The sequence below is a fragment of the Corvus kubaryi genome, unplaced genomic scaffold (assembly GCF_017639235.1).
Source record: "Corvus kubaryi isolate FWS band 111438036 unplaced genomic scaffold, C.kubaryi_AGA036_p1.0 37395, whole genome shotgun sequence".
Taxonomy (NCBI): Eukaryota; Metazoa; Chordata; class Aves; order Passeriformes; family Corvidae; genus Corvus; species Corvus kubaryi.
The window spans coordinates 6,491,681-6,519,676 of NW_024581134.1; the positions used below are offsets into that span (position 1 = coordinate 6,491,681).

Consider the following 27,996-nt stretch of genomic DNA (forward strand, 5'->3'; position numbering starts at 1 on the left):
TGGGGACAGGCGGGCGGGGTGTCCCCCTGCCCAGAGGGATCCGAGCAGCACCCGGCCCAACCAGGAGCTCCTGGCCCGAATCCGGGGTGGGCTCGCCCCAGGGAGGCAGAGGCAGAGCGGACCGGGGATGTCCACCACGGCCCCGAGAGAGGTGGGTGCTCCGGCATCGCTCTGGGGTGCGTTTGGGGTGGCAGCAGGGTGGGGAAGAGTTGCTGCAGGAGGAAAGCTGGGCCAGGGACCTCCAGCCGGGGCCTGGCCCCTTCCCCAGCCCCCACCTCTCGGGTGGGATGTGCTGTGGGACCCGGCAGGGCTGGGACCCTGAGTGGTGGCTCTTGGGGGTCCCTTGGGAGCCAGCCCTGAGGGTGGTTGTGGGGATGCCGGGGGCAGGCCAGAGGTACCTCTGGCTGTGCCTGGGATGATTTGGGAACAGGGAGCTGAGGTTTGCTGCCCAACCTGATCCAGCTTTCCTCAAAATCTGGCGCCTTTCTTGCCTTTTAGCTCAAGTCTAACTCGGGGCTTCACCTCCTGCCTCCTGCTCCCTCGCGAGAGGAGGACCTGGCTGTCCTTCCCCACCATTCCCGTGGACCCGGAGCACTGGGATCACGGGCTGGCTCCCCAGTTCTCCCTCACCGACCCCCAGCAGCCCCAGCCCCTGGGTTGGGACCCCCTTTCAGCTCCCTGCGGCCCCTTCATCCCTCCCTGCACAGGGTCCCCCTTCCCAAACCCCTACCAGCCTCTCGGTGCTGGCTTTTCAGAAGGGAATTCCGCGTGGAATGAGGGAGGAAAACGTGAGGAACGTCGGGAGGGGAGCGGGTTGCTGGCCGGGTCACGGGGAGCCGCCGTTATCTCCGTGCCATCGTGGGCGGCACGTGGGGACACAACGGGACCGGCGGGGCCCCCCCGGGGCAAAGTGCCGGAGGCAGAGATGGGCTCAAGGCCGTTCTCCCGGGGCAGATAAGGGCACTGCCTGGATTCGGCCCATCCCTGCAAGGAGAGGCAGCTCCGCCTTGGGAAATCGTGGATTGATCCCTGCTGGGCAGGCGCAGCCTGGCGTGAGCCCCGCTCCAGGAATGGGATTCACCCAGCCCCGGTGCTGCGGATGGGATGGAGAGAAAGGGAACTCTTCTGGTTTGCATAATTTATCTTGGAATCATGGAATGGTTTCAGTTGAAAGGACCTTAAAGCTCATCCCATTCCACCCCTGCCATGGCAGGGACACCTCCCACTGTCCCAGGCTGCTCCAAGCCCCAGTATCCAGCCTGGCCTTGGGCACTGCCAGGGATCCAGGGGCAGCCCCAGCTGCTCTGGGCACCCTGTGCCAGGGCCTCCCCACCCTCACTGTAAACTTCCTTCTTTCCATGCGTGGTCCTGCAGGGTTGGTGACACATCTGCTGTCCCTGGCATCCCCTGGGAGCCCTGGTGGGTGCTCCAGCAGCAGCACAGCTTCCCTGGAACACAAAACCCTGCAAGGCCTGAGCTCGTTTCCCAAGGGCTCCACAAGCTCCACACTCCAGGATGCTCAGCCCCCCCCAGCTGTTTTCGGTCCCCGGTGTGGGGGTGGCAGCTGTGACACCAAACCTCTGCCGTGGCTCCTGCTTTGAGTGGTCACAGGTCTCACGTGGCTGCTGTGAAGCCCCTGGGGTGGCAGGAATCCCATGGGAACAGGCATTCCCCTTCCCTGGCAGCACTCTGGCTGCTTTCCCTTTGGCCAGGGGCACAGAGCAGCCTTGGCCCCCCCACTTCCTTCCCCTGCTCCTGTGGTCCCCTGGAGGTGCTGGGATGTTCCCAAGGTGGTGACGGCAGCATCCCTGTGTGGGATCCAGCCTGGGAGACACAGGGAAGTGGGGAATCCGGGGCTGGTTTGGGATGGGTGAACACAGAGAGGGGGAGGATCCAGGCTCCTCCTTGGGGACGGGCTTGGGACTGTTGGGGCTGGATTATCTGGAGCAGGATGGCTTTTTTTTTTAAGTTCTTTGCCAGAAAGGTGATTTTTATTCCCTTGTATCTCTGGATTTTTACACTCCTTCCTTTCCAAAAGGGAAACCCAAACAGAGTTGCCTGGTGTCTCCATATGAGCCCTGTGCCCTCCTCCCTGTCTGTTGCTTTTCCAGCTGCTGCTTTTCTTTTCCTTCGGGGTTTGTCCCTTTTAGTTTTGATCCTTCCCTTTTTCTCCCTGGGAATGAGAAGTGTGAGCAACCAGGAATCTCCTCTCAAAATTAGATTTGGTGCAAAATGTGACCCATTCATGGAAAAAATAGCATTTTCTCATGGAAAAGTACCCACGTCTGTAAAAAAACTGGAATATCCCCCTTGTTTCAGTGCAGGGGACTCAGTCTGGGGACAGTGGCCCAGTTGGGGGGGGTTTCAGGCCTCAGGACTGGGGACTGATCCCTCCATCCTGGTGCTGCTGGAGCTGCCCAGGTGCCGGGGCTGCTGAGGCTCCTGGAAGGGCTCAGGGGTTGGGATTGGGATTGAATCCTGGGGTGCTGGAGCTTCCTGAGCTCTCCGTGTGGGAGGCACGGCTGGTGACGGAGCTTGGGTTTGGGATTGGGGATCAAATCTTGGGGTGCCGAAGCTTCCTGAGCTCCCTGTGGGATCACAGCTGGTGATCCTGGAGCTCCTGGGTACCCGCTCAGGTTTGGGATTGGGGTAAATCCTGGAGTGTGGGAGTTTCCCGAGCTCCCTGTCAGAGCACGGCTGGTGACAGAGCTTGGGGTCGAGCTTTGAGTCCCGGGCTGCCGGAGCTCCCCCAGCTCCCCGTCAGAGCACACCTGCTGCCGGAGCTCCCGCCTTAGGGCCGGGATTAAATCCCGGGGTGCTGCCGCTTCCCGGGCTCCCTCCCGGAGCTCCCGGCCACCCTGTCGCCCTTTTATGTGCGGGTGTCCCGCTGGAGCCGCAGCGGGGCCACCGCCGGGAGCCTGATTGGCTCCACACCCCTGCGCCGCTTCCAGGTTGGCGTTTCCTCCTCCCGCGGCCAGGTAAAGCCTTCCCGACCCGGCACCGGCCTCCCACCCGCGCAACTCGCTCCGGCTCGCCTCAGGGTTTTTGGTTTTTTTTTTTCCCTTTCCCTTCCTTGTTTTCCCTCCCTTTTTTCCCCCTTTTCCCCCCGTTTTCCGGGCCGGGCCCGTCCCCGCGCGGGGGGATGAGCAGCGGGCTGGTGGACGCCGCGGTCTTGGCGCCGCTCAAACCCGTCACCATGTCCGGGGACCCCCACGAGGACACCCCGGTCTTCGAGGACATCAAAGCCCCTTCCCGGCCCCTGGAGAACCCCCCCGACCTGGCGCAGGTAAGCGTTGGGAAGGGGCCGCTTCCACCCGCTCAGGTGCGCGGAGCCTCCCGAAAAACCCCTGGATTTGGGCTGAATTCTGCTTTGTTTTTCCCGTCGTTGCTGCGACACCTCCGTGGCTTTGTCGGCTCCCGCTTCCCCCTCCGCCGGCTTTCCTCCTGGGCGTGTTGGGTTTCGTTTGGGAGTTTTGGGGTTGGGTTTTTTTGCCTCCTGTCTGCCTTCAAAGCTCCTCGTCGTCTGTGTGGGCTTTGCTCCCACTCCAGGGTTCAATCCCTGGCCCCTGGGATTGGCAGGTGAGGGGTGTCCAGGGGCTCTCCCACTGGCAAGGACAGGACGTGGGCCCTGGGATTGCTGTGCCCGCGTGTGCCGGACGAGAAACGGGACCTTCTTTTCCATTTTATTTTATTCCCTGTATTTTTCCGCCGCCACGGCGGGGAAGGAATGCTCCTCGAGATTCCCTGGCAGCATTCCCCCTAGATAAAGACCTGGATAAGTGGCTTTGGGATGTTCCTGCAGGCCCAGCCCTATCCTGGGCCCTGCTGCCCACCCCAGCCAGGGGGACGCGGCTCCGTGTCCCACCACAGAGCCTCCAGCCGCTCTTCCCAGTGGGAAGGAGGCTGAGGCAGGCCCAGCCCCACCCTGGAGCCGAGGTTTCCCCCTTTTCCCGCTCCGTGGGGCGCGGGGTGCCCGGGATAATGATTAACCGCGAGCCCCACGGCCCCAGCGCCATTTTGATCCGGGCGGGAATGCTCCGGCCCCCGGCTCCAGGGACACGCAGGGACCCCCACCCCGGTTCTGCTCCTCCGGAGACCCCCGGGAGGGCACTGCCAGCAGGGGTGGCACCAGCCAGGGCTTGGGGCTGTGTGTCCACTGCCCCTTCCCTTGTCCCCATGTCACCAATGTTCCAAGGGCCATTTTGGGGCTCTGGCCCTCACAGGGAGGCGAAGGCCGGGTCTGCATCTCTGGATTTCCTGGAGGTCTGGGATCCACAGGGGCTGCCAGCAGTGCTCACGGATGTAGGGTCAAACTGGGGACCATTCCTCCTTCCCCTGCGATCTTCCTGCCCCTCTGTGCCAGGGTTGGGGTTACCTGGATCAGAAGCAGGGTGGTGGCTCTTGGAAAGCTGGGGATTATCTCTGGGGCCTTCCCAGGGGGAAAAGCTGTCAGCTCCCTCCAAACCTCCCCAAAACGGGCTGGGGAGGCTGAGCTTGGCTTTTTTCCTTTTTCCATCTGGGTGGGATGAGGCAGCGGGGCCGTGACCAGTGGGGCAGTGTGGCCGTGGCCAGCCCTGAGCCACCTCGGGGGGACACCCGTGGCTGGAGACAGCTTCCCCCCCAGTCTTTGCTGCTCTTCCAAGGAAAAGGGGGTTTGATCTCACTTTGCTCTGGGGTGGTGGCAGCGGAGGGGTGGCCTTGGAGGTGTCACCCCTTTGCCAGTGACCCTCTTGTGACCCTTTAGGGATCCTGGGACTATGGGGCTGAGCAGATCCCACGGATCCCCAAACCCACCCAGGGAGCGTGACCATGAGTGGGACACCCTGAGAGCCCCGGGCTGCACCCCACATCCCCAGGGAGGAGTTTTCCATGCTCTGGCCCCTTTCTCCCAGCGGATTCCAGAGGCTGTGGCGCTGTGGGAGCCGTGGCTGGAGGGTGGAAAAGCTGGAAGGCCGCAGGGCTGGGAAGCCTTTGCTCCAGAGGGTTTTTATCAGTTTGACGAGGCTGGTGCCAAAGGCTGTGACCTGTCAGGCTCCAGCTCGGAGCAATTCCCGCTGCTCCAGCTGCCCGGGCTCGGGAAAAGGCAGGAGCAAATTATCTCCGTGGTTTCGAAGTGCCAGTGCCATATATCCCCCTAAAATTGCTTTTCAGGTGGGATCTCTTTGCTGTCGAAAATTTTACTGGATCTGCCTCAGGTGGAAACAGCTCCTCTGTGGAATTTCCAGTCAGCTTTTCCCTTTCCTTAGCTTTTCCAACCACCCGGCCCCGAGTTAAAAAGGGAGAGAAAAGAGGAGGGAGAAGCGCTTGTGAAAGGAAAGTTTTCCTTCCTGATTTGAGTCAGATCAGCCAGAAAAAGCATTTTCTTCTTGAAATCTCCAGAGGTGGATGCTGGAGGGAATAATAATAATAATAATAATAATAATAATAATAATAATACAATCATAATAATAAAATACCAAGAATAATATTAATAATATTATTATAATAAAAAGCAAAAGCAAGGGATGTCCAGGGAACGTTTCAGGAGAGGAGGAGCCGATCCCTTTGTGTGGCTGTCGGGTTCCCGGGATGAGTGAGGAGCCTGTGGGATTTATCCCTGCTCCCACCTGGCTGCCACAGCGTTCCCGGGCACCTGGGGCTGGAGGAGCATCCCGGCATCACGCAGGGCCTGGAAGAACAGGGCAGGAATTGGCTCTTCCAGGCTTCCCTGCAGCTGTGGGCAGGTGGCTCTGAGGATCCTCGAGGATTTGGGAAGGCAATCCCTGTCTCCGTGGCTCCAGCCGGGAATTCTGCTGTTGGAGGTTGTTGAGAGAGCGAAGGAGCTGCTGGGAAGAGAGAGATGGACAAAGCCCCAGCCTGGCCCTGGGTTTAACCCCTTCCTGCCTGTGCCAGGCCCCGGGGCAGTTGTGGTGGGGCTGGTGAGCTCCCAGTGGGGCTGAGGCTGCTGTGGGAAACAGGGAAGATCCTGCTGAGTGTGGAAAGGGATTTTCCTTGGGTGCAGGCTGAGGAACAGCAGCAAAGGGCTCCCTTTGTGTCCCCTGATCCTGATTCCTGCCCCACGGGCACTTCCTCACCCTGTCCTCGGCTCCCTCGGGCTGGGTCAGGGGCTCAGGAGGAATAAAACACCTCGGGCACCTGGGAGGTGCCTGGACACATCGGATGGGATCAGGAAAGTGCCGTTCCCAGAGCTTTTCCTGGCACTCCCCATCCTCAGTGCCGGGAATGGCCCTTCCCAGACCCTTCCAGCAGCGTGGAAGAATGGTGGGACAGGGTGGAAGTGCTGTGGTGCTCCTCTGTCTTCATCTTGGCAGGGATTTTGCTGCTGGATCACAGGAGAAGTCGGATCCAGCAGTTTTAGGAATGCTCCGGCTTTCAGGAGCTGTTTCAGTCCTGCCCTGTCCCTGTGCCACGTCCTGCACCTCCTTTGGTGCCACATCCTGGTCGTGAATGTGGCTGTGGTGGCCTGAGGGTGGCTGTCCCTTGGAGCAGGGATGGCTTTTCCTGCTCCTTGGTGCTCCAGCGCCTTGCACAGCCCAGCTGGAACCAGGGTGGTGGGTCCTGGTCAGGGCCAGGAGAGCCCTGCCTGCCATAAATAAATCTCCTTTATTTATTAGGAGAGATGTTGGAGTGCCTGGCACAGCTCCCGGGGGATGATTCATTTCCTTGGGCTCCCAGGAGCTGCAGGCAGGGAATAAATTTGGCTTTTCTTCAGGGAAAGGGGAGATGGCGACTTTGGAATTTTGCTCTGGACCTGGAATGAAATGCTGGGGGGAGAATCATGGATGTCCTGCCCTTGGGGATCCTCCTGGCTTTGGAGAAGGGTTCAGAAATTCCATGGAAGTGTGCAAAATCCGTTTCCGAAGGGTGCTGGCAGCCCGGGCAGGCTCCAGGGTGTGCAGGAATGGTGTGGGAGAGATGGGAAGTTAAATCCGGGCAAGGAGGAATGGGCACAGCTGATCCCTCTGGCACGAGGATGGGTTTGGGAGCTGGTGGGGCTGAGCCTTGCATGAGGGATCTCCAGAGGGAGGGATCCTTCCCTCTGCTTTGCTTTGGGATCAGCTGATCCCGATGTTTTCGGGACCAGCCTGTGGATTTGCAAGTCTGATGGGCTTTGTGCCTGGCAGGTGTCTGCAGGGCCACAGGGAATTGGGGTAGATTCCCAGAAAGGATCCCTTTATCCCGCTAATTCTGCAGGAAGACCCTCAGGAGAATCCCCAGCCCACCCCTGTGTCAGGGGTTGGTCCCATGGCTGAGCGACTCCAGAGGCAGCAGGATAAACCCAGTGAGCAGAAACCCGGGAAATTCGGGGGGTTCATCCTCAATATTCGTTACTTTATCTTCCTGGAGTTCCCCGGGTGGGTGCAGGAGGGAGTGAGGAGCGGGATGGAAGGAGGAGCAGCGTGGAACAGCTCCCCGGAATCGCTCGGCCGAACTTTGAGCTGCGGAGCGCCGCGGCTTTGTCCCGGTGTGGGACAAAGGCTGATTGTTCTCCTGCGGGAAGTCTGCCTCGGGAAGGGGACAGGGATTCCAGGTGTGCCGTGCTCATCCTCCTCCCCGCCACCTGCCCTCCGCTGGGCTCAGCTGGAAAAGCGCCTGTGGCCCGGTGGTTTTTCCTTTTTGGGAACCTGCGGAAGGCGGGGATGAGCGGGGCGCTCCGATCCAGCGCATTTCCCTTCATCGCCGCTCCCGAGCGGTGTGTGGGGAGCGAACCCCGCCGCCTGAACTCACTGCCCGGCCTTTGGGGAATGCATTTCTGGCTCGTGCATCACCGCCCGGGAGTTTTCCCCCTCTCAAACCTGTTCGGTCACCTCCCGGCGCTGTTTTGTTCTCCTTCCCTGCTCCGCTGAGTTCTTTTATCCAACCCATCCACTGCAAATAATCGCACTTACGAGCGTCTTGTGAGCTCGATTGCAGTGTTTGCTTTCCTCGTGCTCCATTGGCGAATTCCCGGAGTCACAGGGTCCCGCCGGGCTCTGGGGATTGGAGAACTCGTGTTTACAATTCAGATGTTCTCAGAACTTGAGCTAGCATGAAAACCCTCCAAAAAAACCCCATGGGCTGTTTACCACATCAAAGAGCTTCAGCCCCGTTCGAGCTCGGCTTGAAACTCAAACAAAGAATCTTTCACTGAGTTCAGAAATGCTGCGAGAATTCTTGGAAAATTAAGGTTTTCTCAGTGTGGTGGGGAGGGACCTTCACGTTCCCACCCAGAGCAGGATTTGTGGCTATTAAACCGCATTTCAGCACCTCGCTGTTTGTAGGATTTTCAGTGCAAGCGGGAGAGGGGAATGGCAAGGAATTCACCCCGGTGTAGCTGCTGTGAAAACAAAGGTTTATCCCGAACCCCGGCATAGTATCCATCCCTTATCACATCCCTCACACCTAAGGCACTTTGTCTCATGGATCTGAACCCATCCTGGACAGGCCAGAGGATGTGGATGCTCTCCAGCCCATCCAGCCCGTGGGGGTTTTTTGGTTGTGTATTTATTTACCCCAAATATTTTAATGTTGTCTCTACAAAATCCTCATTTTGCTGCTCCTCAGGGATATTTCGGGGAGCTGAACCTGGGAATGGCTGGATATGTTACAATTCCTCACAATGAGCAGGTTTGGTGTCCTCTGAACTGTGGAAAGGCCCCAGATTTGTTGGGAATACCAGAACATCTCCCCAGCTGCTCATTCAAACCATTTCCGAGCGTTTCGTTCTGGGCAGCTTCCAACATTTGGGGGTTTGGTGGTTCTGTGGCGTGGGAGAAACTCAAAGCCATTAATTGGGGGTTTGTCATCCCCTCGGGGACCCCAGGAGTGTCCCAGTCCTTGTGTTTCCCAGGGCTGGCATTGCCCAGGCTCCCAAATGCTCCCACTGGAGCCTCTCCAGGGCTCGGAGCCTTCTCTGGGAGCTGTTATTGGCCATAATCAACCTCCCTTAATAAACAGCAGCTGGGGATTCCTTTATACACAGGGAAAACGTGGAAGGCCCTGGATCTGGAGGAAACTCTGGATTTCTGCTCCCAGGCCAACACCAGGAGCACAGAGGCTGCTGCTGGTGCAGGGCGGGGAACGAGGTGATGGTTAAGGTCCCTTCCCACCCAAACCATTCCACGATCCCACAAAATACTCAGGATGGGACACGTGGCTGTAGGAATGGGGGCTGAAGGAATGGATCTGCTCCAGCGTCCCCCTCAGTCCCTGTTTTGGCAGAATCTTCTCGGCCTGGGGAAGTTCAAGCTTGGAAGAAGAGTTGGCCCAGCCCAGCGTTCCCACCTGCCTCAGGGGTTTGGTTTGTGCTCCCAACTGCTCTCTTGGGGCCGCAGGGATGATGGGATTTGCTGTCTGCATGTGAAACCTGACCTTGCCCGGGGTCTGCCCCGTGGTTTCCTGGGAAGAACAGGATTTGTGGCCTGTTTGGTGGGATCTGGATGCCAGGAGGGCTCCACAAGCCCCGGCAAGCAGCTGGTGACTCATTTCATTGTCAGTCCTTGGGAATGTGCTGCCTTGGAGAGGAGCTGAGCTTCTACAGGGACTGAGGGAGGCAGAGTGAATCCCACCAGCTGGGGGGGATCCCTGGGAGCTCCGAAGCCTCTCCCATGGCATGTTCAGGATTTAGGGCAGGGATGTGTGACTGGGGGAACTGGAAAGCTCAAAGACAATCCTGGTGTCCTGTGGCCAGGAAGAAGTGGATAAATTTGTCCAGGTCATCCTGGTGACATCCAAGAGTCAGGGAGAGGGTGGCCTGGGATGGAGCTGGGTCCAGAAGGAGCAATGGAGCTGCAGGGAGGGCCCTGCTCCTGGCTGATGCCAAATCCAGCGCTGATTTGTGCTGTGTAACCCAGGGTTCCTTGAGTCCTGCCGTGCTTTGGCTGGGGCTGGAGCAGCTCCAAGCCTCCCCATCTTCCAGGAGTTGAAAGGGTGTTAGATCATTCCCTTTCTCCCAAAGAACCATCCAAGGGGCTGTAGCAGCTCACACCAAGAGTCAGCCCAGCTTGGCCTCCAGGAGCTTTGATGGAAAACCTGCCCTTGCCTTTCAGGGGCTCCACCTCAGCCTTTGCTGAGCAGGAGCAGCTCAGAAATCATGGAGTGTGAATATCCTGGAAGCTGTGGAGGTCCAGCTCCCTTAAATCCTCATGTCCTCCCTCCCCACGCTTTGAGAGTTGTCCTCACACCGCGTTGGAGCAGTGGGAGAGGGGAGAGGCCATCCCTGATTCCCCCCTTCCTTCCAGCTCCATCCGGTGCTGAGGCGGCTCTTGTTGGTTCTGCAGAAGTGGGATCAACCCCAAAAATGTGGATCAACGCCAGTGGCAACATGGCACCTCCCACCCTCCCATCTGGAGAAGCTCCTTTGGTTTTCCCTTCCCGCTCCAGGCTCTGTGTCTCCAAGGTTTTGGGTTTTTTCAGTCCAATGATGGATTCAAACCTTTATTTTTGGCAAGGCTTCTGTTTGCTGCTGGAGCCTGGATGTTCCCAGCTGCTCCTCTTCCAGCCCCTTGACCTTGGAGCTGGCTGAGGGTGTTTTCCCTGGCTCCCTTGGCCTTTGGGATTGTGGCATGATCCCAGTAATAAATACCTGAGCTGGATTGCCTCGGAGGGAGCCTTTATCAGCTGCCGGAGGGAAGGAACTGCGAGCACAGTCAGTGAGTCTGGGAATGGGGCTGCCTGGCTGGAGATTCCCGGCCTCCCTGGCTGCTGGGAAGTCGTTATTGGCTCGGGGAGTTGCAACACAGGGCAGGAAGGAGCACTGGGATAACCCTCAGGAGCTCCTGGGCCATCCATGGGCACAGACCTGGAGAAGGGAAGATCCATGTCCTGCTCCAGAAGCTGGAGAGCTCGGGGATGGACGCCTCTGCCAGGCTCCTCCCTGGGCACGGGATTTCAGCAGGGATCCCCACTTCCCAGGTGGCCGAAACTCGGGAATTTTAAACACCCCAACAGCCCTTGGGGACAGCTGTGACCCCAGGGGGCTGAGCACCCCCAGCACCCTCCGTGTGCAGGGACAGTGAGGGGGTGGATTCTGCTCCCAAAGGGATTTGGGGCGTCTCCATCTCCCTGTGCTCCTGGGGGCATTTCACAGCAGGTAAAGGTGGCTTTGGGACACCCCCAGCACCCCGAACCCCCAGGTCTGGGCACCCTTTATCCATGGCCTGGCAGGGAATTGCTGCAGGAAAAGGGGAAACTGTTGGGCTGGAAGATGTAAAGGTTGGATTTGATCGCCTTAGAGATGTTTTCCAACCCAAATAATCCATGAATGCTTCGAGGGCAGCCCCTCACCCTGGAGTTGCTCTGAACCCCCAGGTCTGGGCAGTATGAGGAGCTCACATCCTTTATCTGTGGCCTGGCAGGGAATTGCTGCAGGGAAAGGGGAAATGTCTGGAGTGGATGATGTAAACCTTGGACTTGATCACCTCAGAGGTCTTTCCCAACCCAAACAACCCATGAATGCTTTGAGGGCAGCCCCGCATCCTGGAGTTGTTCTGAGCAAGCAGGGGAGCTCATCCAGGGCCTTCCTGGGCCCAGCACATTCCCACGGGAGCTCAGATTCCATCCGGGGTTTGGCTTTGTTGTTTACGGCAGCCAAACGTTGGGCACTTGAAAGGAAGAGTCCCGGGGCTTTCTTTGCTAATCCCGTTTTACAGAGAGTTCCAGGAGACTTGAGGAACAAACAGAAAATAACGTCGATCCAGGTCGGTATCAAACCCAAATGATCAGAGGGACAAATATTTACCCAGGTCAATATTTAACCAGGAGACAATAAACGCTGATATTGAACCAAATCTGGATATAAATACAGGCTATTTATAAAGCGAGCCTGCACAGGGGCACTGCCAGGGCCGTGCCAGGGGGGTTGATTGATGATTATCCTGCCCATTGTTTGCTGATTCCCTCGGAGGCTGGAGTTTCGTGCAGGTGCACGGAGGAGAAAGAGCCCGGGCTGGGTTGTGGCACGACCGTTGTGCCACACCTGTGCTCCCGGGGTCCCTGGTACCGGGGACAGGCCCCCCTTTCCCGTTGGAGCCGTGTCCAGCTGTTCCCCCATTCCCTGAACCCCCACCTAGGAACGGTTTGGGTTGGGAGGGGCATCAAAGCTCACCCAGGTCCAACCCTGACACCTCCCACTGTCCCAGGCTGCTCCAAGCCCCGATGTCCAGCCTGGCCTTGGGCACTGCCAGGGATCCAGGGGCAGCCCCAGCTGCTCCGGGCACCCTGTGCCAGGGCCTGCCCACCCTCCCAGGGAACAATTCCTGCCCAATCTCCCATCCAGCCCTGCCCTCTGGCACTGGGAAGCCATTCCCTGTGTCCTGTCCCTCCATGCCTTGTCCCCAGTCCCTCTGCAGCTCTCCTGGAGCCCCTTTAGGCTCTGGAAGGGGCTTTGAGGTGTCCCTGAATCCTTCCCTTCTCCAGCTGAGGACCCCCAGCTCTCCCAGCCTGGCTCCAGAGCCCTTGGAGCAGCTCTGTGGCCTCCTCTGGATTTATTCCAGCAGTTCTGCATCCTCCTGATGCTGAACCCCGGGGCTGGCTGCTCGTGGCTGCCCTGCCTGGACACAGGTGACATTCCTCCTCCTCCCCCCCCGTCCCCAAAGCTCTTTGCAGCAGTGACAGCACCACAGCGGGGGCTGCCTGTGAGCAGGAGCCTGGCATCCAGCTGAGAAGGAATCTCCCATCTGGGAGCTGGAATGGGAGCTCTGGCCAGGCAGGAGGGAGCTCAGGGCTGATGAAACCCCCCCCGCCTGTGCCAGCCCCTCCCTGTGCCACCTTCAGAGCTCGTTGCCTGTGTAGCAAACACTGATTTCCCTCCTCGTGCCCTGGCGCTGCCCGGGTGCTGACAACACCTGATGTTCCTCCGGCCGTTTGTCATTTATCACCTGCGGATTAGGAGGTGTTTAATCAGGGACAGCCACGTCCTGCCCCCGCCCCGCCAGCCCCAGCCCAGCTCTCCGTGCTCGTGGTTAATCCGGGTTTAGCTGGGGCCTGCCAAGAAATGTTTGCGTTGGACTCTGCTTGAATCGATCTCGGTGCTGATAACAGCTCCCCTGGCCTGGGACAGCTGATCCAGGGATAGAGGGCTCCCAGGCTCCTGCAGGATTTATGGGAACGGGCAGGGGTGGAGGGTCTCATGCCCACCCCTCTGAGCCACTGGAGAATCTACTCCGGAGAGCTGGGATGGCATTGCCCTCTTCATCGAGCCACTGGTTTTACTGGGGCTGGGGGCTTCACATCCTCCAGCTCTCCCAGGGGCTGCTCCTGAGGTTAGCCCATCCTCCAGGGAATTCTGGTTGCCAGGTTTGGGTGTGCTGAGTGTTACACTGCTGGTCCAGTGACACAAACTGGTGTCCAGTGGCCTTACTGGAGTGGACAAAGTACTGGTTTGTGCCTTTTCCTTCTCATTTTTATTTTGGTTTCTTTTCCCTGGCAAATTGAGGAGATGCTTCTCCAGGGTTGAACTCATGTGACTCCGGGGGGGAAATCCCCCTGGAATGCAGTGCTTTGGCTGTGCGAGAGGAGTTTCGTGTTGGCTTTCCCTTCCTGGCCACGTAAAGATGGCTTCAAGTCAAAGAGAATGGGTTTGGATGGGATATTGGGAAGGAGTTCCTGGCTGGGAGGGTGGGGAGGCCCTGGAAGAGGTTTCCCAGAGAAGCTGTGGCCGCCCCTGGATCCCTGGAAGTGTCCCAGGCCAGGTTGGACAGGGCTTGGAGACAGCCAGCAGAGCAGAGGCTTTGTTGGTCTCCAGTTGAGGTTCATCCCAAAAAGAGGATCCAGCACCTGGAACTCCCCTGCAGGCTTGGGATTACCTGGGGAAGAGCTTGGCTGGAGGACACAGGAGCTTCTTCCAGTGGTTCTTCCAGTGATGGGACACAGCCTTCAACTCCAAAGCCCAGGAGATTTCTTGTTTAAGCATCTCCTCGTGCTTCCATGGCCACGTGGAGCCCATGGATCTCCAGGGATGGCAGCTCTCAGCATTCCCAGCCTGCTGACATCCCTCCTCTGGGACCTCTGGTCTGTTGTGGCCTTGCAAGGAACATTCTCCATTTAGGTGCAATCCCAGGATATGAACACCTCAAAAAATGGGAAAACTCAGTCCACTGAGTTGGTTTTCCTGGTTTTCTGTGTGCCAGAGGGAAACCTGTGCTGGTTTTGCGCCCGTGCTGGTCTCAGTGACCATCCCAAACTGGGAGGGGACGGGAGGCTTTTCCAGGGTCCTGTTGGACTGGAGGAATGGGAGAGGTTTGGGTGAAACCGGGTGGTTGTGGAAAAGAGGGACACGCTGGAAGTGAGCAGGGGAAGGATGTGGAGTGAGGATGAGCCCACAGGAGGCTGGTAAATGCTGGTTTGGGATTTGGAGAAATCCCAGATCTCTTCCCCTCTGCTTGGTGCTGCAGGACGGTGGCCTGTCTGGAGCACTGACCTTGGAGAAGGGTCTGAGGGATGTGGGAAGAGCCCTCAGCCCTCTGTGGGAGTTTGGGAGAGGTGGAGGCAGGAGAAGGGAGAGGTGCAGGACATTTGTGAGCACATTGTCATCTGTATGGGGGTGATAAAGGGGATTTCAGGTGCCGTGCCTCAGTTTCCTCGGGAGTGCTCTGTACTTCCCGTTTGTCTCTTCTTTCCAAAGAGGCTTCCCTGTTCCTCCTCAGACAAGCTCCAACCCATGGTGGGCAACCACCAACCCATGGTGGGCAATCACCAGCTGCTTCCATGTCACGGGGTGTGGGGTGGGAGGAGACACCGGTGGCAGGGGGGGACACCTGGAGGCCCTGGGGGGCTCTGGGAGGCTGTGGGAGGCTCTGGGGGGTGCTGCCCTCCTTGGCCAGGGGTTTTTGAGGGGGGTCTTTGGGGTGGCCAAGCTGGGGAGGACACCCCACTAACCCAGCCCTGCCTCCTGCAGCTGCACCCCATGAGGATGGACCAGCGGATGCCACCGCTCATCCTGGAGGTGAGTGGCTTCCCTCGTTCCTTCCCCTGCATCCTCCTGCTCCCGTTGGTGACAGGAATCACAGAAGTCTCCAAGAGGTTGAGCTGGGACATTCCCCACTTCCCATTCCCACTTTCTCCCTCCATCCCCGCTGGCAGCCAGGACAGGTCCCTCCGTCTCTGCCAGTCCCCCGTGCCAGCGCGTCACTGCCACCGCCATGGCTTGTGTGTCCCCACGGGCTGCATCCCAGCACCTGTGACAGGAGCCAGGAGCGACAGCCAGGGCACCCGAGTGCTGGAGTGGCACTGGGTCACCTCAGCTGCACTGACGACTTTGTAGGATCATGGAACGGTTTAATTTGGAAAAGCCCTCTAAGATCACCCAGCCCAACCATTCCCCAGCACTGCCAAGGCCACCACTGGCCCCTGTCCCCACGTGCCACGTCCAGAAGGCTGTGAAACCCCTCCAGGGATGGGGACTCCAGCCAGGCCTGGAGAACCCTTTTTGGAGAAAATTTCCCCAATATCTACCCTGAGCCTGCCCTGGCCCAGCCTGAGGCCGTTCCCTCTCCTCCTGTCCCTGTTCCTGGGAGCAGAGCCCGACCCCCCCCGGCTGCCCCCTCCTGTCAGGGACTTGTGCAGAGCCACAAGGTCCCCCCTGAGCCTCCTTTGCTCCAGCCTGAGCCCCTTTCCCAGCTCCCTCAGGAACTCTCCAGCCCCTTCCCAGCTCCCTCAGCCACTGGATGTGGATGTGGCATTGGCTGGGAAGTGCTTTGGAGTCAGAGGTGCCAGCACCTGGCCAGGCAGTGTTTTCCAGGCGTTTCTGGGCCACAAACAAAAACTTCCCGTTTCTCCCAGTGGGAAAGACGATGGTGCTTGGGATTCCTGCACAACTGTGGCGTAGTGGAGAATTCCATGGGGTGGAACTGTTGTTGTCCAGGTCCTGCACACACACACAGAGCAGAGGGGCCGGGCTGGTGTCCCTCACCACCCCTTTCTCCAGGAGCCTGAAGGGGAATTACTGTGGTTTTTTAATGGAAAAACTGGGAAAAGGCTGTGCTCTGCAGGGAGGGGTGGTCATGGAGGGAGGGAGGTTGGGTGACACCAAACACGGCACAGGCAGAGGATAGGGGGTCTCCAGATTTGGGATCCGAAATTCGGGCCCTGCATGGAATCCTTTAGTTTGGAAAGGCCCTCTGAGCTCCACACCTCTCCACGTTTGTATTCCTGCCCGGTCCCTGTGGCAGAAGGACCTTCCCTTGGGAACTGCAGGTGAGAAAGTGAAATGCCTGAGATAAGGGAAGTGTGGAAGGAAAAGGCACCCAGCACCTTGCCCTGCCTCTGCTCCTGCCAAGTGGGGCCGTTCATTGCTCAGGAATGTGCGGCATCCCGAGGCACCCGGGGTGAGCTGATTCCCAAGGGAACCCGGCCTGTGCCAGCCTGGCTGCCAGGAGTGCCCAGGGCTCGGCTCCAAGGCTTTGGTTCTCCCGAGGGAGGGAACCCGCGCTGGGCAGGGAGTAGGGAGGCAATCGGGGTTGGAGCTCTCCATGAGGATGGAATGGAGATGAGGGGACCCAGGTCCTTTCCCTGCCTCCTGCTGATGCCTCAGGGTAAAGAGGGAGGGCAGGCACCAGGGACAGGAGCCAGGGAACGGCTGGAGCTGTGCCAGGGCAGGGTTAGGTTGGATATCAGGAAAGGTCCTTCCCCCAGAGGGTGCTGGGCACTGCCCAGGCTCCCCAGGGAATGGGCACGGCCCCGAGGCTGCCAGAGCTCCAGGAGCTCTGCCAGGGATGCCCAGGGTGGGGTTGTTGGGGTGTCTGTGCAGGACCAGGGGCTGGACTGGATGATCCCTGGGGGTCCCTTCCAGCTTGGGATATTCTGTGACTCCATGAGTAGCTTTGGGCTCAGCCTGAGCCAGGGTTCCCTGTCCAGAGGAGCTGCTTGAGCTTCCTTTAACCAGGACAGCAGCTTCCAGGACCTCCACGTTCGACGAGAACAGACATGTCACGGTTGGACTCGATGACCTTCGAGGTCTTTTCCAAGCACAGCAATTCCCTGATTCCATAGGGCTCCCAGCACAGTGTGTACACACACCAGTCCCAGCACGGCCCTTCCCAGCCCGGCCTCCCTGAGCTCCTTCCCGAGTGGCACAGGGTGGATTTGTGGCTGTCCCCGTGCCTGGGTGACAGCCAGCTCAGCCATGTGTTGCCAGCACGGCTCCCAGAGGTGCAAAGGCTCTTTGAACGAGCTGGAAGCTCCGTGATCCTTTCCCTGGAAAGGGCGAGGAAATCTCTTGGCTCCCTCCCAGCTTTGTTAAGAGCCCTGAGGTGGCAGCAGGGCCGACTTTGGCCCATGGCACTCTGGTGACACGGTTCAGGGCTGGAAACCTCGGCTCAGGGCGTGGGCTGAGCTCGGCTCCTGCTCCTGGAGTGCGCTCCGGGCTCCGCCAGGGAAACCTGGTGGTTTTCCAGCTGCTCTCCATTGGAACGAGGCTCCGAGGGCTTTGACACTTGGAGAACCGTGTAATTAAGGGTTGGAGCTCTGCACAAGGGCTTCAGTGCTGGGATCTGCCACCACAATGAGCAGAACCTGAGTCACCCAGTGCCAGCAGATGAATTTCCTCGAGGATTTCTCCATCAGGTTGCTGGATTGTTGGGCCTGGATCCAGTGGGATGCCACAGCAGGCGGGAACCAGGAGGGGAAGGAACCGGAGCCAGAGGTTCTGGTAGCTTGGAGGAGCCAGGCTTGTAAAAACAGCTCTGTAAAACCAAAACTAACCCAAAGGTTAGGCCAGGGCTGAGTCACTGCCCAGGTGAGGCAGGAAGGCAGGAACTGTTCCCATTTTAGGCTCAGAATCCACTGAATAAGTGGCAACATCACTTAGATTTCTAGGCCCAAATTATTCCCAATTAATTAAAGATATTGTCCTAGAATTCCTCAGTTCATTAAAGAGACTGGCCCAGAATAAAACACTCCTCAGGCTGCTGAGTTTAAAGGAGACCAGAGCCTGTGTGTCCAAGGTGGGCTGCAGATCCAACCTGAGGTGTGATCCTGGCTGGATTCATCCCATTCCCGGTGCTTGTGTGGCCAAAGCTTTGTAGCCAAAGCTCTGTAGCCAAAGCTTGCTTCCCCTTTATCAGGTGTGATTTGTGTCCTACCTGCATCCTCTCCCTGGCTGCCCGCTGTTATCAGGGAGATAGGGAGGGGGGAAGTGGGGCAGAGGCCGCTGATTCAGCCCTGGGGAGTCTGGCTGAGTCAGACCCGGAGCTAAATCACCTCAGCTCGGCTTCCTGGGCCGTTCCTGCTGCTCCCTCCATTTCCTGCTTGCTCAAATCCCCGCTGGACGTTGGCCTCCCCCCACTGGGTGTCAAGGTCACCTTTCCCAGCTCCCGTGTCCGTGTTTTTGCCCCAGGCATGCTCGGAGATGGACAAGTACCTGTCCAGCGAGGTGCCGCCCATGCCGATGCTCCTGGACAAGAAGTACCGCCGGGAGAGCGCCTCGGTGGTGGACGAGTTCTTCTCCACGGAGAAGCCCAGCTCCACGCCCTACAGCGTGAACATCAACGTCATCCTGCCGGACACCACGCACCTGCGCACGGGGCTCTACCGGCCCCCCAAATCCATGGCCCCCTTCCCTCAGATCAAAACCGAGCCCGGCACCGACTTCTCCCAGCCCTGCTCGTCCGCCTCCGGCCCCACGCAGACGCTGCCCGACTTCACCAGCGTGTTCAGCATGCCCCAGTCGGTGGCGGTCAACAACATCTTCATCAAGCAGGAGATGCCCGCGGAGATCCCGTTATCCGCGCACCCGCAGCAGTCCCAGCTCTTCCAGCTGCCCCTGGGCGGTGCCGGCGCCGACATTCCCACCCTGGCGTCCTCCTCCAGCAGCAGCACCACGGCCATCAGCTGCCTCAGCGGGGTCACCATGTCCACGGGCTCCATGGCCAGCGTGGCCCACAGACCTGTGCAGCCAGCAGGGCCCCTCAAGCAGTACCCGCACGTGGCCCAGGGACAGGGAAGCTTCGGGAACATCCCCGGGCAGTTCTACCCCGCCCCAGGGGTGACTCTGCCCCCCTCGCCCCCCAACTCGCAGCCCGGCAGCCCCGAGAACCAACCCGAGCTCATCAACACCATCTCTCCCCCGCCGTCCTACGAGGCCACTTTTGGACTGAAGCTGGTCCAGTCATCCCAGATCCCCCCAGTCCCCAACGGCATTGGGGGCCTCTCCCAGGGGCACATCGTGATGCAGCCCCCCAAGTACAACCGGCGCAACAACCCCGAGCTGGAGAAGAGGAGGATCCACCACTGTGACTACCCAGGTGTGCTCATGGTGGGCTCTGGGGGGCTCTTGGCACCCCGAGGATGGGTGGGGGTGTCCAGGGAGGATAATCTGAGATCCCTTTTGGAATGGAGCTGTGGATGGAGCCCCAGGGAAGCGGGAGGGAGTAGAAGAGGTTGATCCCACCAGCATGGTGCGGTTCCTGTTTTGTCCCCTTCCCTCTCCCTTTACACTCTGGCAAAAGCAACTCAGAGAGGCAGAGAGCTCCTGCAAGGCCAGGGATGCTCCTGGGAATCTGCACCTGGGAATCTGCACCTGGGAATCTGCTCCTGGGCTGCTGCTTCGCTCTGGTCTCTCCCAACCCCAAGCAGCCACGTGAAGCCACTCTGCCATTCCCACTGACCCTTCCTTTCCCTCTGTCTCACAGCGGGTGGAAAACCAGCAGGGAATTCCCCCAAGGAGACCCAGACTCTCTCTGTAGCCCCAGCTCTGATCTTCCAAAGGCAATGAGCTGAATGTCCCGGTGCTGTCCTGCCGTGGCTGCATCAGGAGCTGTGGAAGGGCACTCACGGAATGGTTTGGATTGGAAGGGACATTTAAAGGCCATGTCATGCCACCTCCTGCCATGGGCAGGGACATCTTCCACTATCCCAGGTTGATCCAAGCCCTCAAGCTGGGGGTCAGCCTAGAGATGCTCTGGCTGCCCCTGGATCCCTGGAAGTCTCCTAGGCTGGGCTGGATGGGGCTTGGAGCAGCCTGGGATAGTGGAAGGTGTCCCTGCCATGGCAGGTGGCACTGGGTGATCCTGCCTTCCAAGCCAAACCATCTGGGATTCCATGACACACATCAGGGAAGCAAATCCCACTGAGAGATCCCAGTGAGAGCAGTCTGAGGGCTTGGAAATCACCGCTCCTGGAGCCAAGACACACCTCCCACTTCCTGGGCTGATCCCCAGTGCTGACCAGTTGGGGATTAGCAAACAGTTTTCCCATGGGGGTGTGTGAATGAGGAAAGTCACTTCCTAACTGCCTCCTGTGAGATTTATGGGCTCTTTCCATGGCATGGGAGTGGCTGGAGGTCAGCCCAGAGGCTCTGCCTGCTCCAGGTCCTGTCTCCAGCCATGATCCCAGGAGGGGAAAAGCAGCTCCTGCCCGTCCTGAGCAGGACAGGCCCTGTCCTGCTGATCCTGGGCAAGAGGCTCCTCTGGGCTGGGTGGAAACGCTGGGATGAAAAATGTCCCCGTGCTGCTTGTGCAGGTGATAAAAATTCAAATTCGTATTTGAATGTCCTCGTCAAAACACAAAGCAGCAGGGCCAGAAAGGGCAGCAGAGGCTTCCTTAAGCTTTGTCCAGCTGAAACCTGGGAGCAGTTAAACCCAACTCGTTTTGAGACACCTGCTGCTGGAACTTTTCCCCAGCCCTGGTGTTTCTGTTAAACCCTGTCTTTGATTAAACCTGTTCTTGCTGATCTTGTGAAAACACTTGTCCCTGGCTCTGTTCTGGCACCTGGAAGCCAAGCTGTGACTGTCCCTGGCTCTTTCCTCCTTCCTGGAATGTTTGTACCACATCTGTTGGGCCGGGGCTGTTACAAAACCCAGCCTTGCAAAGTGATATCAGCTGTGACTGGAATCCAGGGAGACAAAGGGCAGCACAAAACCAGAAATGGGGGGGGAATCGAGGGTTTTCATCCTGCTGGTGGAAAAAGAGGTTTGAACCTCTGTGCTTGATCCTTCCCCCGCTGTTTCCCAGCACAATTCCCATGGGTGGCAGGAGAAGGTGTTCGAGTCTGTCTGCCTCAGAGCAAACGCTCTTTAGTTAATACTGAGCCCGAGCCAGGCTTATTTGCATGGCCCAGCTCTGTCCCTCACCTCAAACACCAGGGTTTTTTGAGCAAGGGCCCCTTTCCCACAGGGAAATTGTGGTTTTTTTCTGTCCTTGCAGGTTGCTCAAAGGTTTACACCAAGAGCTCCCACCTGAAGGCACATCAGAGGACTCACACAGGTAAGAGCAGCTCCAGGAAGTGCTGCCAGCCTCAGGTACCAAACCCCCCCAAAAGGGAGAGATGGGATTTTGGGAAGGAATTCCTGGCTGCGAGGGTGGGGAGACCCTGGAAGAGGTTTCCCAGAGCAGCTGTGGCTGCCCCTGGATCCCTGGAAGTGTCCAAGGCCAGGCTGGACATTGGGGCTTGGAGCAGCCTGGGACAGTGGGAGTTACCGTGGTGTGAGATGAGCTTTAAGGTCCCTCCCGACCTGATTTATTCCTTGATTCTGTGCTTTTCTGTCGCTCTGAGCTCTTCCCTTGAGATGTCCCAAATCCTACCCGGGGCTGATCCTGCTGACCCTCCAGGAAGGTTGCAGAAGGCCTGTGTTGCACGTTTGGGACCTCTGAGGAGACCGGGGCATCTCTTTTGTGTCAGAGCTCCCAAGGAGAGGGGGGAACCCCTCGTGTCTCCTTGGGCACCACTCCCTCCAAACCCACGCAGAGAAGGGCTCCCAATCCGTGCAGGGCTGGGCTGTGCCCTCATTCCCGAGGGTGCCATGGTGCAGACAGGGACGCCAGCACGGAGCAGCTCCTGCTCAGCTCCCCTGGGCCAATCCCAGCTCCGTGACACTCGTGCCGTGCATTCAAGCCCCAGCGCCCTCATTAAGGCATTTATTATACCTGAAACCTTATCAGATCCCCAGGTAGTCCAGGAACCATCAGTGCCCTCATAAATCTCTTTTATAGGAGGGCTGATCTTTACTGAGAGCAATTAAGCCGGGCCCAGAGTTCACTTCTCTTTTTTATGAACAACGACCAAACCCTGCTCTGCGGCTGGGAATTGGTTCTTGCTCTTGGCTCCGTTCCTTCCTCCCCTTATCAGCCCTTCAAACAAAGAATTTCGCTTTGTGGGTGAGCCACGATGTTTTTTTGGCAGGGGCTGGGGAGGAGGGGGCTGGAAAAGAGCACGGAAGGGGTGGAAGAAAGGAACAGGAAGGATGTTGTCCCAGAGCTGGGTGCCGATAGGGATTTATCACAGTCTGGAATCAGGGCTTTAAAATTAAATTAAACATCTCTTGTCCCTTCTGGTTGGGAGCACAGGGTTTAGCTCCGTGCCCAGGACATTGGGCACCTCCTTACCCATCACATATAAAGATGTACCCAGGAAAATTTGAGTGGGTTTGAAATCCAGTAAAACTCTGGTTTTTCCAAGTTTCCCAGTGATCAAGGAGGAAATCCAAGTGGCTTTGCCTCCTTCCCTTCCCCTCCTGTGAGAGGGAAGGGCGGAGAGGTGAGGGAGGATGTGAGCTGAGGGGTCAGGAGAACTGATGGGGGTGTGGGATGAGCAAAAAGCAGGGAATGCAATCCAGAGCCATCCTACAACCCAGGCCCGGGATCTGCATCCAATGTTTTTAAGCCTCACGTTTTGCTTTGCCTCGCTGAGCTCATCACCAGGGCTGCAAGAGCAAGGACTCACCCCAAATCCTACCTCAGCTCCATCATCCAAAGGGTTAAAAATGTCCCTTCTCCCATTCCCTGCCTGAGAAATCCATGATCTGGGAGCTCTTTCCTTGTGGTTTCCCGTTGCCAGGGGCCGGGTGTTTTCCTCTCCTGGAGCCACCATTCATTTCCTCGGTGCCATTGTGAGATTAAATATAAACCCCCGGGGCCGGGAATGCCACCTTGGATCCTTTGTTTGAGCCCGCCCTGCCGTGCTGTCCTGGGAGACACAGCCAGCTCCTGGGACAATGGAAAACCTGGGACAATGGGAAACCTTGGGCTTCTATCCTGGAGATCAACCTGGCATTGTTTGGGAGCAAAGGGCCTTGGTGGGGTTGACCCAGCCAGGTGACCTGGAGGGGACAAAGCTGCAAGGGGCAAATCCTGCCTTTGGGAAAATCCTACTTTGGTGAAAATCCTACTTTGGGGAAAATCCTACTTTGGGCAAACCCTACCTTTGTCTTGGCACGTCCCAAGTCCCGTAAAACCCCCACCAAGTCCTTGTAAATCCTCCGCAAGTGCTGTGTTTACCCGAGCCATAAAAACACCCCTCTGTTTCCCATGGAGCAGCGCCCGGGGTTTTTGGAGGAGCAGGATGTGCTCGTGCTGCTCTGCCACCTCCAGGTTCACACATCCATGGTTTTGTGCTTTTCCCAATCTGGGCAAAGCACTGGAGATCATGCTGTGGCTGATTTCACTTCCCTGACCAAACGTGGCATTCCCAGCCCTGGAATTATCCAAGGCGGGGTTGGATAGGACTTGGATCTAGTGCACGGTGGAACCTGGTGTGGTGGAACCTGGCCTGGGGAAGATGGGCTTTAAGGTCCCTTCCAAGACAAGGCATTCCAGGATTCCCTGGTTCTGCAGAGCAGCCTGTGGGAGGAAGGGCTCCCTGGGCAGCAGGGAGAAGAAGGAATCCCTGTAAACTGGAAGTTGGTGCAGGAATCCCTGGAAGTTGGTGGAACCTGGTCTGGGCAGGGTGGAACGTGAAGGGCTTTAAGGTCCCTTCCAAGCTGAGCTGTTCCAGGATTCCCTGATTCCACGGAGCAGCTTGGGAGAGGAAGGGCTCCCTGGGCAGCATGGGGAGGAAGGAATCCCTGGAAGTCGGTGTAGGAATCCCTGGAAGTCGGTGTAGGAACCCCTGGATGTCAGTGCAATATGACAGGCTTCCAAGTCAAGGCATTCCAGGATTCCCTGGATCTGCGGAGCAGCCTGTGGGAGGAAGAGCTCCCTGCAAGCATGGGGAGGTGTCCCGGGAAGCACGGGCAGGAAGGAATCCCTGGAAGCACGGCAGGGCAGGGCACACATGCCCGTGCACGCGTGCTGCGTGCGGACGTGCGCTCCCGCCGCGCCGCTGCGCCCGGCAATTGGCCCGGGAAAGGGTAAATATTTGAGGTCGGGAATGTCAGCACATTCCCTGAACTCTGCCTGCTTGTTCAGGCTGTTAAGAGCAGCACTAATATTTGAGAGCACCACGCCCTGCGTGGGGACAGGGCCGCAGCCAGGGTTCAGCCCCGTGGCCCCACTGGAAGCGGCCGCGGGCTTTTCCGGCCCAGTTCCCAGCTGGCTGGGAAGGTGCCCGGTTGAATGGATTTGGGTTGGGAATGGGTGTGTTTGGGAGGGAGGGGGAGAGGGCACGGGGATGACATCACCTGAACGCTCTGAGGGAAACACAATGCGTTGTGTACAGAGCTGCTGGCGGGGAACTTGGAGGTGTGGAGCGTTAGGTCACGGAATCCTGGAATGGTTTGGCTTGGGAGGGGTCTTTAAAGGCTGTCTGATCCTTTAGGGACGCCTTCCACCAGACCAGGTTGCTCCAAACCCCTTCCAATCTGGCCTTGAGCACTTCCAGGGATGGGACAGCTGCCAACATTGGATGGAGGTTTCAAAAAAATTTAGATTTTTCAGACTGAAATTTAGATTTAGAGCCCTTCTCTTCCTCCTGGCACCTCCCACCACCCCCACCTTCCTTAGGAATTTTGGGCTTTTTATTAAAAAAAAAAAAACCTAATTCAGAAGTTGTTTTTAGCCAGAAATGCTCCAAAATCCCACAGGAGCTCGGAGAGCACTGGAAGGCAAAGCGGGAGGGGGCGGAGAGGGACGAGACCTGGGTGGTGCAGCTCCGCCTGCGGTCCCTCGCTGGCTCTGGGCTGAGCGCTGCGGGGAGCCCTGGCAGTGCCAAGGAAGTTGGGCGTGTCCCAGAGGCTGGGGGGCGTTTTTGGGAGGCTGGGCACACGTGTGACCGGTGGCTGTCCCCTGGCCAGGCGAGAAGCCCTACAAGTGCACGTGGGAAGGCTGTGACTGGCGCTTCGCCCGCTCGGACGAGCTCACCCGGCACTACCGCAAGCACACGGGGGCCAAGCCCTTCAAGTGCCTGGCCTGCGGCCGCTGCTTCTCCCGCTCCGACCACCTGGCCCTGCACATGAAGAGGCACCAGAATTAGGAGCCGCCTCCCTTCCCACTTCTCCGAGAGCAGCTCAAACTCTTCCCGTCTCCCAGGGAAGAACCTGTACATAGGAATGACCCCGCGCCGCGATCAACCGAGGCGGCAGGAGAGCTCCTGCCAGCCTGGCCCCGACTCTGGTTTCACAAGAGACTGAAACCCACCCAGCTCATTTCAGACGAGCCCTGATTGCAGACTGAGCTCCTGACGAGCCTCCTGGTGGCACCGGGCCGACAGAGCCAGGATTCCCAAGGGCTTTCTTCCAGCAGTCCTGCTATTTATTTGTCACTCAGGAGCGACTTCATGTCTCAAGGCCTTTTGGGACGGTTTTTGCCCCTTTGGTGAGGTCCAGGAGGATGTGACAGCTTGGCTGTGACAGGTCTCACTTGGACCCTCTTGGCCAGTCCCATGGCATGGCCATGGATGTGGAACCACATCCCTTGGTGTGACCATGGATATGACACTCTGTCCCATGGTGTGACCATGGATGCGGCACCGGTGCCATGGTGTAACCATGGATGTGACCCCTGTCCCATGGTGTGACCATGGATGTGACCCCTGTCCCTTGGTGTGACCACAGATGTGACACCACGTCCCTCGGTGTAACCATGGATGTGACCCCTGTCCCTTGGTGTGACCATGGATGTGGCACCGGTGCCGTGCCAGAACAGGAGCCGTGCCCAGGGCTCTTGGGGGTGACAATCCCAGTCTCTGTGGGGGCATAGAAGAACAGACCTGTGACAAACTCACCCTTCAAACAAGGGACAGCACAAAAGCAGGTGACAAAAGCGTCACCTGTGTCCCACTGAGCCCATTGCTGGCAGCCACCTCACGCGGGACTGCCAACGCCTGCCCTGCCTGGTCAGGTTTTTATGGTTGTGTCCTTAGCATTTCTGCTTCCAAGAGGAATCTGGACTTCAGGTGTCGCTGGGGGGACCAGCCTGGGTTTGAAGCTACCCAGGGGACAGCAAAAGAGCCACTGCTGAAGGTCTGGAGTCCCAGAATCCGCCAGTGATGCCCTTCCCCAAAATCCTCCCACAAGGACTCGGTGGCCACCGGTCACACCGGGCCTGTGCTGTTGCCATTCCATCAGATGGGGAAAAACAAAAAAGGGAAAAAAGCATCTGGGAACCAAATTCCAATAAATCCTGCAGTTCAGAGTGGAATCTGGAATCACATGACTACCTCACAGGTTCACCGCCTCCGGCTCCCTAAACTCCTTACCCCCATCCCATGGGATGCACATCCCTGTTCTCCAAAGCCTTCCAGGGGTTAAATTTGGGCACAACAAGAGCCAGTTCCAAGAGCAGCTGGGAGGGTTGTAAATAAATCAGGAACAAATAACGGGCCTGCTGTGTCCAACAGAATATTGATTTCTTCCACGCCCGCCTCCTCTCTTATTTTTCCTTGGATAAATTCAGGTGGCGCACGGACTGATATGTGGGATGGAAGGCTGGACCATGGCATGGCCAGGTGGCTGGAATTTAGAGGCCACTCCTCTCTGCTGTTGCCAAAGCCACTGCTGGCTTCCTGGTTGTTCTATTCCTTGGAGAAACAGAACCAACCCCAACCCCACCGCTCTGTTTGGCAGGAGAGGAGGGCAGGAAGGATTTGGGGTCGATGTTGTGCTGTAGGCTTTGGGATGGACGGTGGTCCAGCTCTGCGGCGACTCCTCCTGTAGCTCTTGAGCCAGGAGCCTCCCGTGCCACCAGGGAGGGTGGGAGTGGAGGGGGTGACAGGTCATGGAATTGCTGGGTGGTTTTCCCAACAGTGGGAGCAGTTTTCCAGCCCTCAGCACCAACCTCCACGCCCCAGGGTGGTTTTTTCGGGGCACCTCCTGTGGTTGAAGCTCCCCAAGGCAGGAGCCAAAGCACAAAGCACAAAGCACAAGGTCCCCGCGTGCGTCACCCTCAGCCCCACCCACGGCCCTCTCAGAGGGGTCTCTTCACCCCCCTCTGCCTCTTCCCATCCCTAATTCCCCTCTCTCCCCACCCTGTGATGCTGATGGAGCCCAAAACCAGTTTGCTGAAAACCAGCACAAAGCCAAACCCACCAACAGGCAGCTTGAAATCTGAGGGGAGTTGGACACGATTTTCCTGCTAATCTTGGGAATTTTTTTCCCTACAGCCTCTGCTTGTCCTCCCCTGGACTCTGTGTGTGTAAATATATAAATATATATATTTTTTTTTAAATTTGATGAGGGGCAGAAGTGTTTTAGCACCCAGCCACTGCTCTGCATGCAAAGTCCTCACGTGCAAATGCTTCTTTGTTTTGAAAAATGAAAATCATGACAAATCCTCGGCTTTTATTCCTTTATTTTCCTATGGACAGAGTGGACAGCTCTGGGTTTGCGTTGGTGGCCGAGGGCAGTTGTTTTTGGGGAGAAATCCGGGGAGATGGGGAGTGGTGCTGGTGGAGCCTTGTGACACTCATGACAAACGACGGTCCCTCCCTCCCCGGTCCCCTGAGACACTTTGGGAAAGCTTTGCAAGGAGTGGATCAAACGCTGGAATGTGGGTGCCCCACCTCTGTTTGAGAACGGGGAGAAAATCGCTGTAAATAGGCCAAAAGTGCTGTGTGACTCCGGGGGTTCTTCCAGGTGATCCTTTATTATCCAAGATGAGCACAATGGGAAAGAAATTGGGACCTGGAAAATGTGGGGAGGGAAGATTTCTTTTCCTGGAATGCTGTGTTTGTTAAAGAGCCCCTCTCCCCCACCGAACTCCCCCAGGAATATTGATCCATCTCCTATTTTGTAATAAAATTTTATCACCTGCAGACCTGGTCTGGCTTCTGGTCCTTCCTGCTCCAAGAGCTTTTCTTCCCTTTACCCCCTGCTTTTCCAGGCTTAGGGAAAACAGGGAATAAAGCTCTTTTCATTGGGAAAATGGGTG

General features: G+C 57.8%; 1 protein-coding gene and 1 long non-coding RNA gene across 3 annotated transcripts; one reads left to right on the forward strand and one right to left on the reverse strand.

The window, feature by feature from the left end:
- On the forward strand, positions 1–27,880 carry KLF5 (Kruppel like factor 5). Of its 2 annotated transcripts, none has more exons than XM_042040061.1 (5): positions 1–151; positions 14,876–14,923; positions 18,314–19,220; positions 21,121–21,180; positions 24,924–27,880. In XM_042040061.1, exons 1-5 carry the CDS (start codon positions 128–130, stop codon positions 25,100–25,102), a joined length of 1,218 nt encoding a protein of 405 aa, XP_041895995.1. In that variant the 5' UTR covers positions 1–127; the 3' UTR covers positions 25,103–27,880. The 2 variants fall into 2 exon arrangements, with proteins under 2 accessions (XP_041895995.1, XP_041895994.1); XM_042040060.1 differs by lacking the exon at positions 1–151 and adding an exon at positions 2,949–3,286.
- LOC121670184 lies at positions 7,312–7,877 on the reverse strand. The gene is made up of 2 exons (XR_006018055.1): positions 7,797–7,877; positions 7,312–7,625 (listed from the first exon to the last, which is right to left on the reverse strand). It is a non-coding gene; the product is annotated as an uncharacterized LOC121670184 (long non-coding RNA).
- Positions 27,881–27,996: the final 116 nt, after the last annotated feature.

Coding starts and splice junctions, on each gene's coding strand:
- KLF5 (XM_042040060.1), top strand. CDS start 3,143: ATGAGCAGCGGGCTGGTGGACGCCGCGGTCTTGGCGCCGCTCAAACCC. Junction 3,287..14,875: donor ACCCCCCCGACCTGGCGCAG/GTAAGCGTTGGG, acceptor TGCCTCCTGCAG/CTGCACCCCATGAGGATGGA. Junction 21,181..24,923: donor ACATCAGAGGACTCACACAG/GTAAGAGCAGCT, acceptor TCCCCTGGCCAG/GCGAGAAGCCCTACAAGTGC.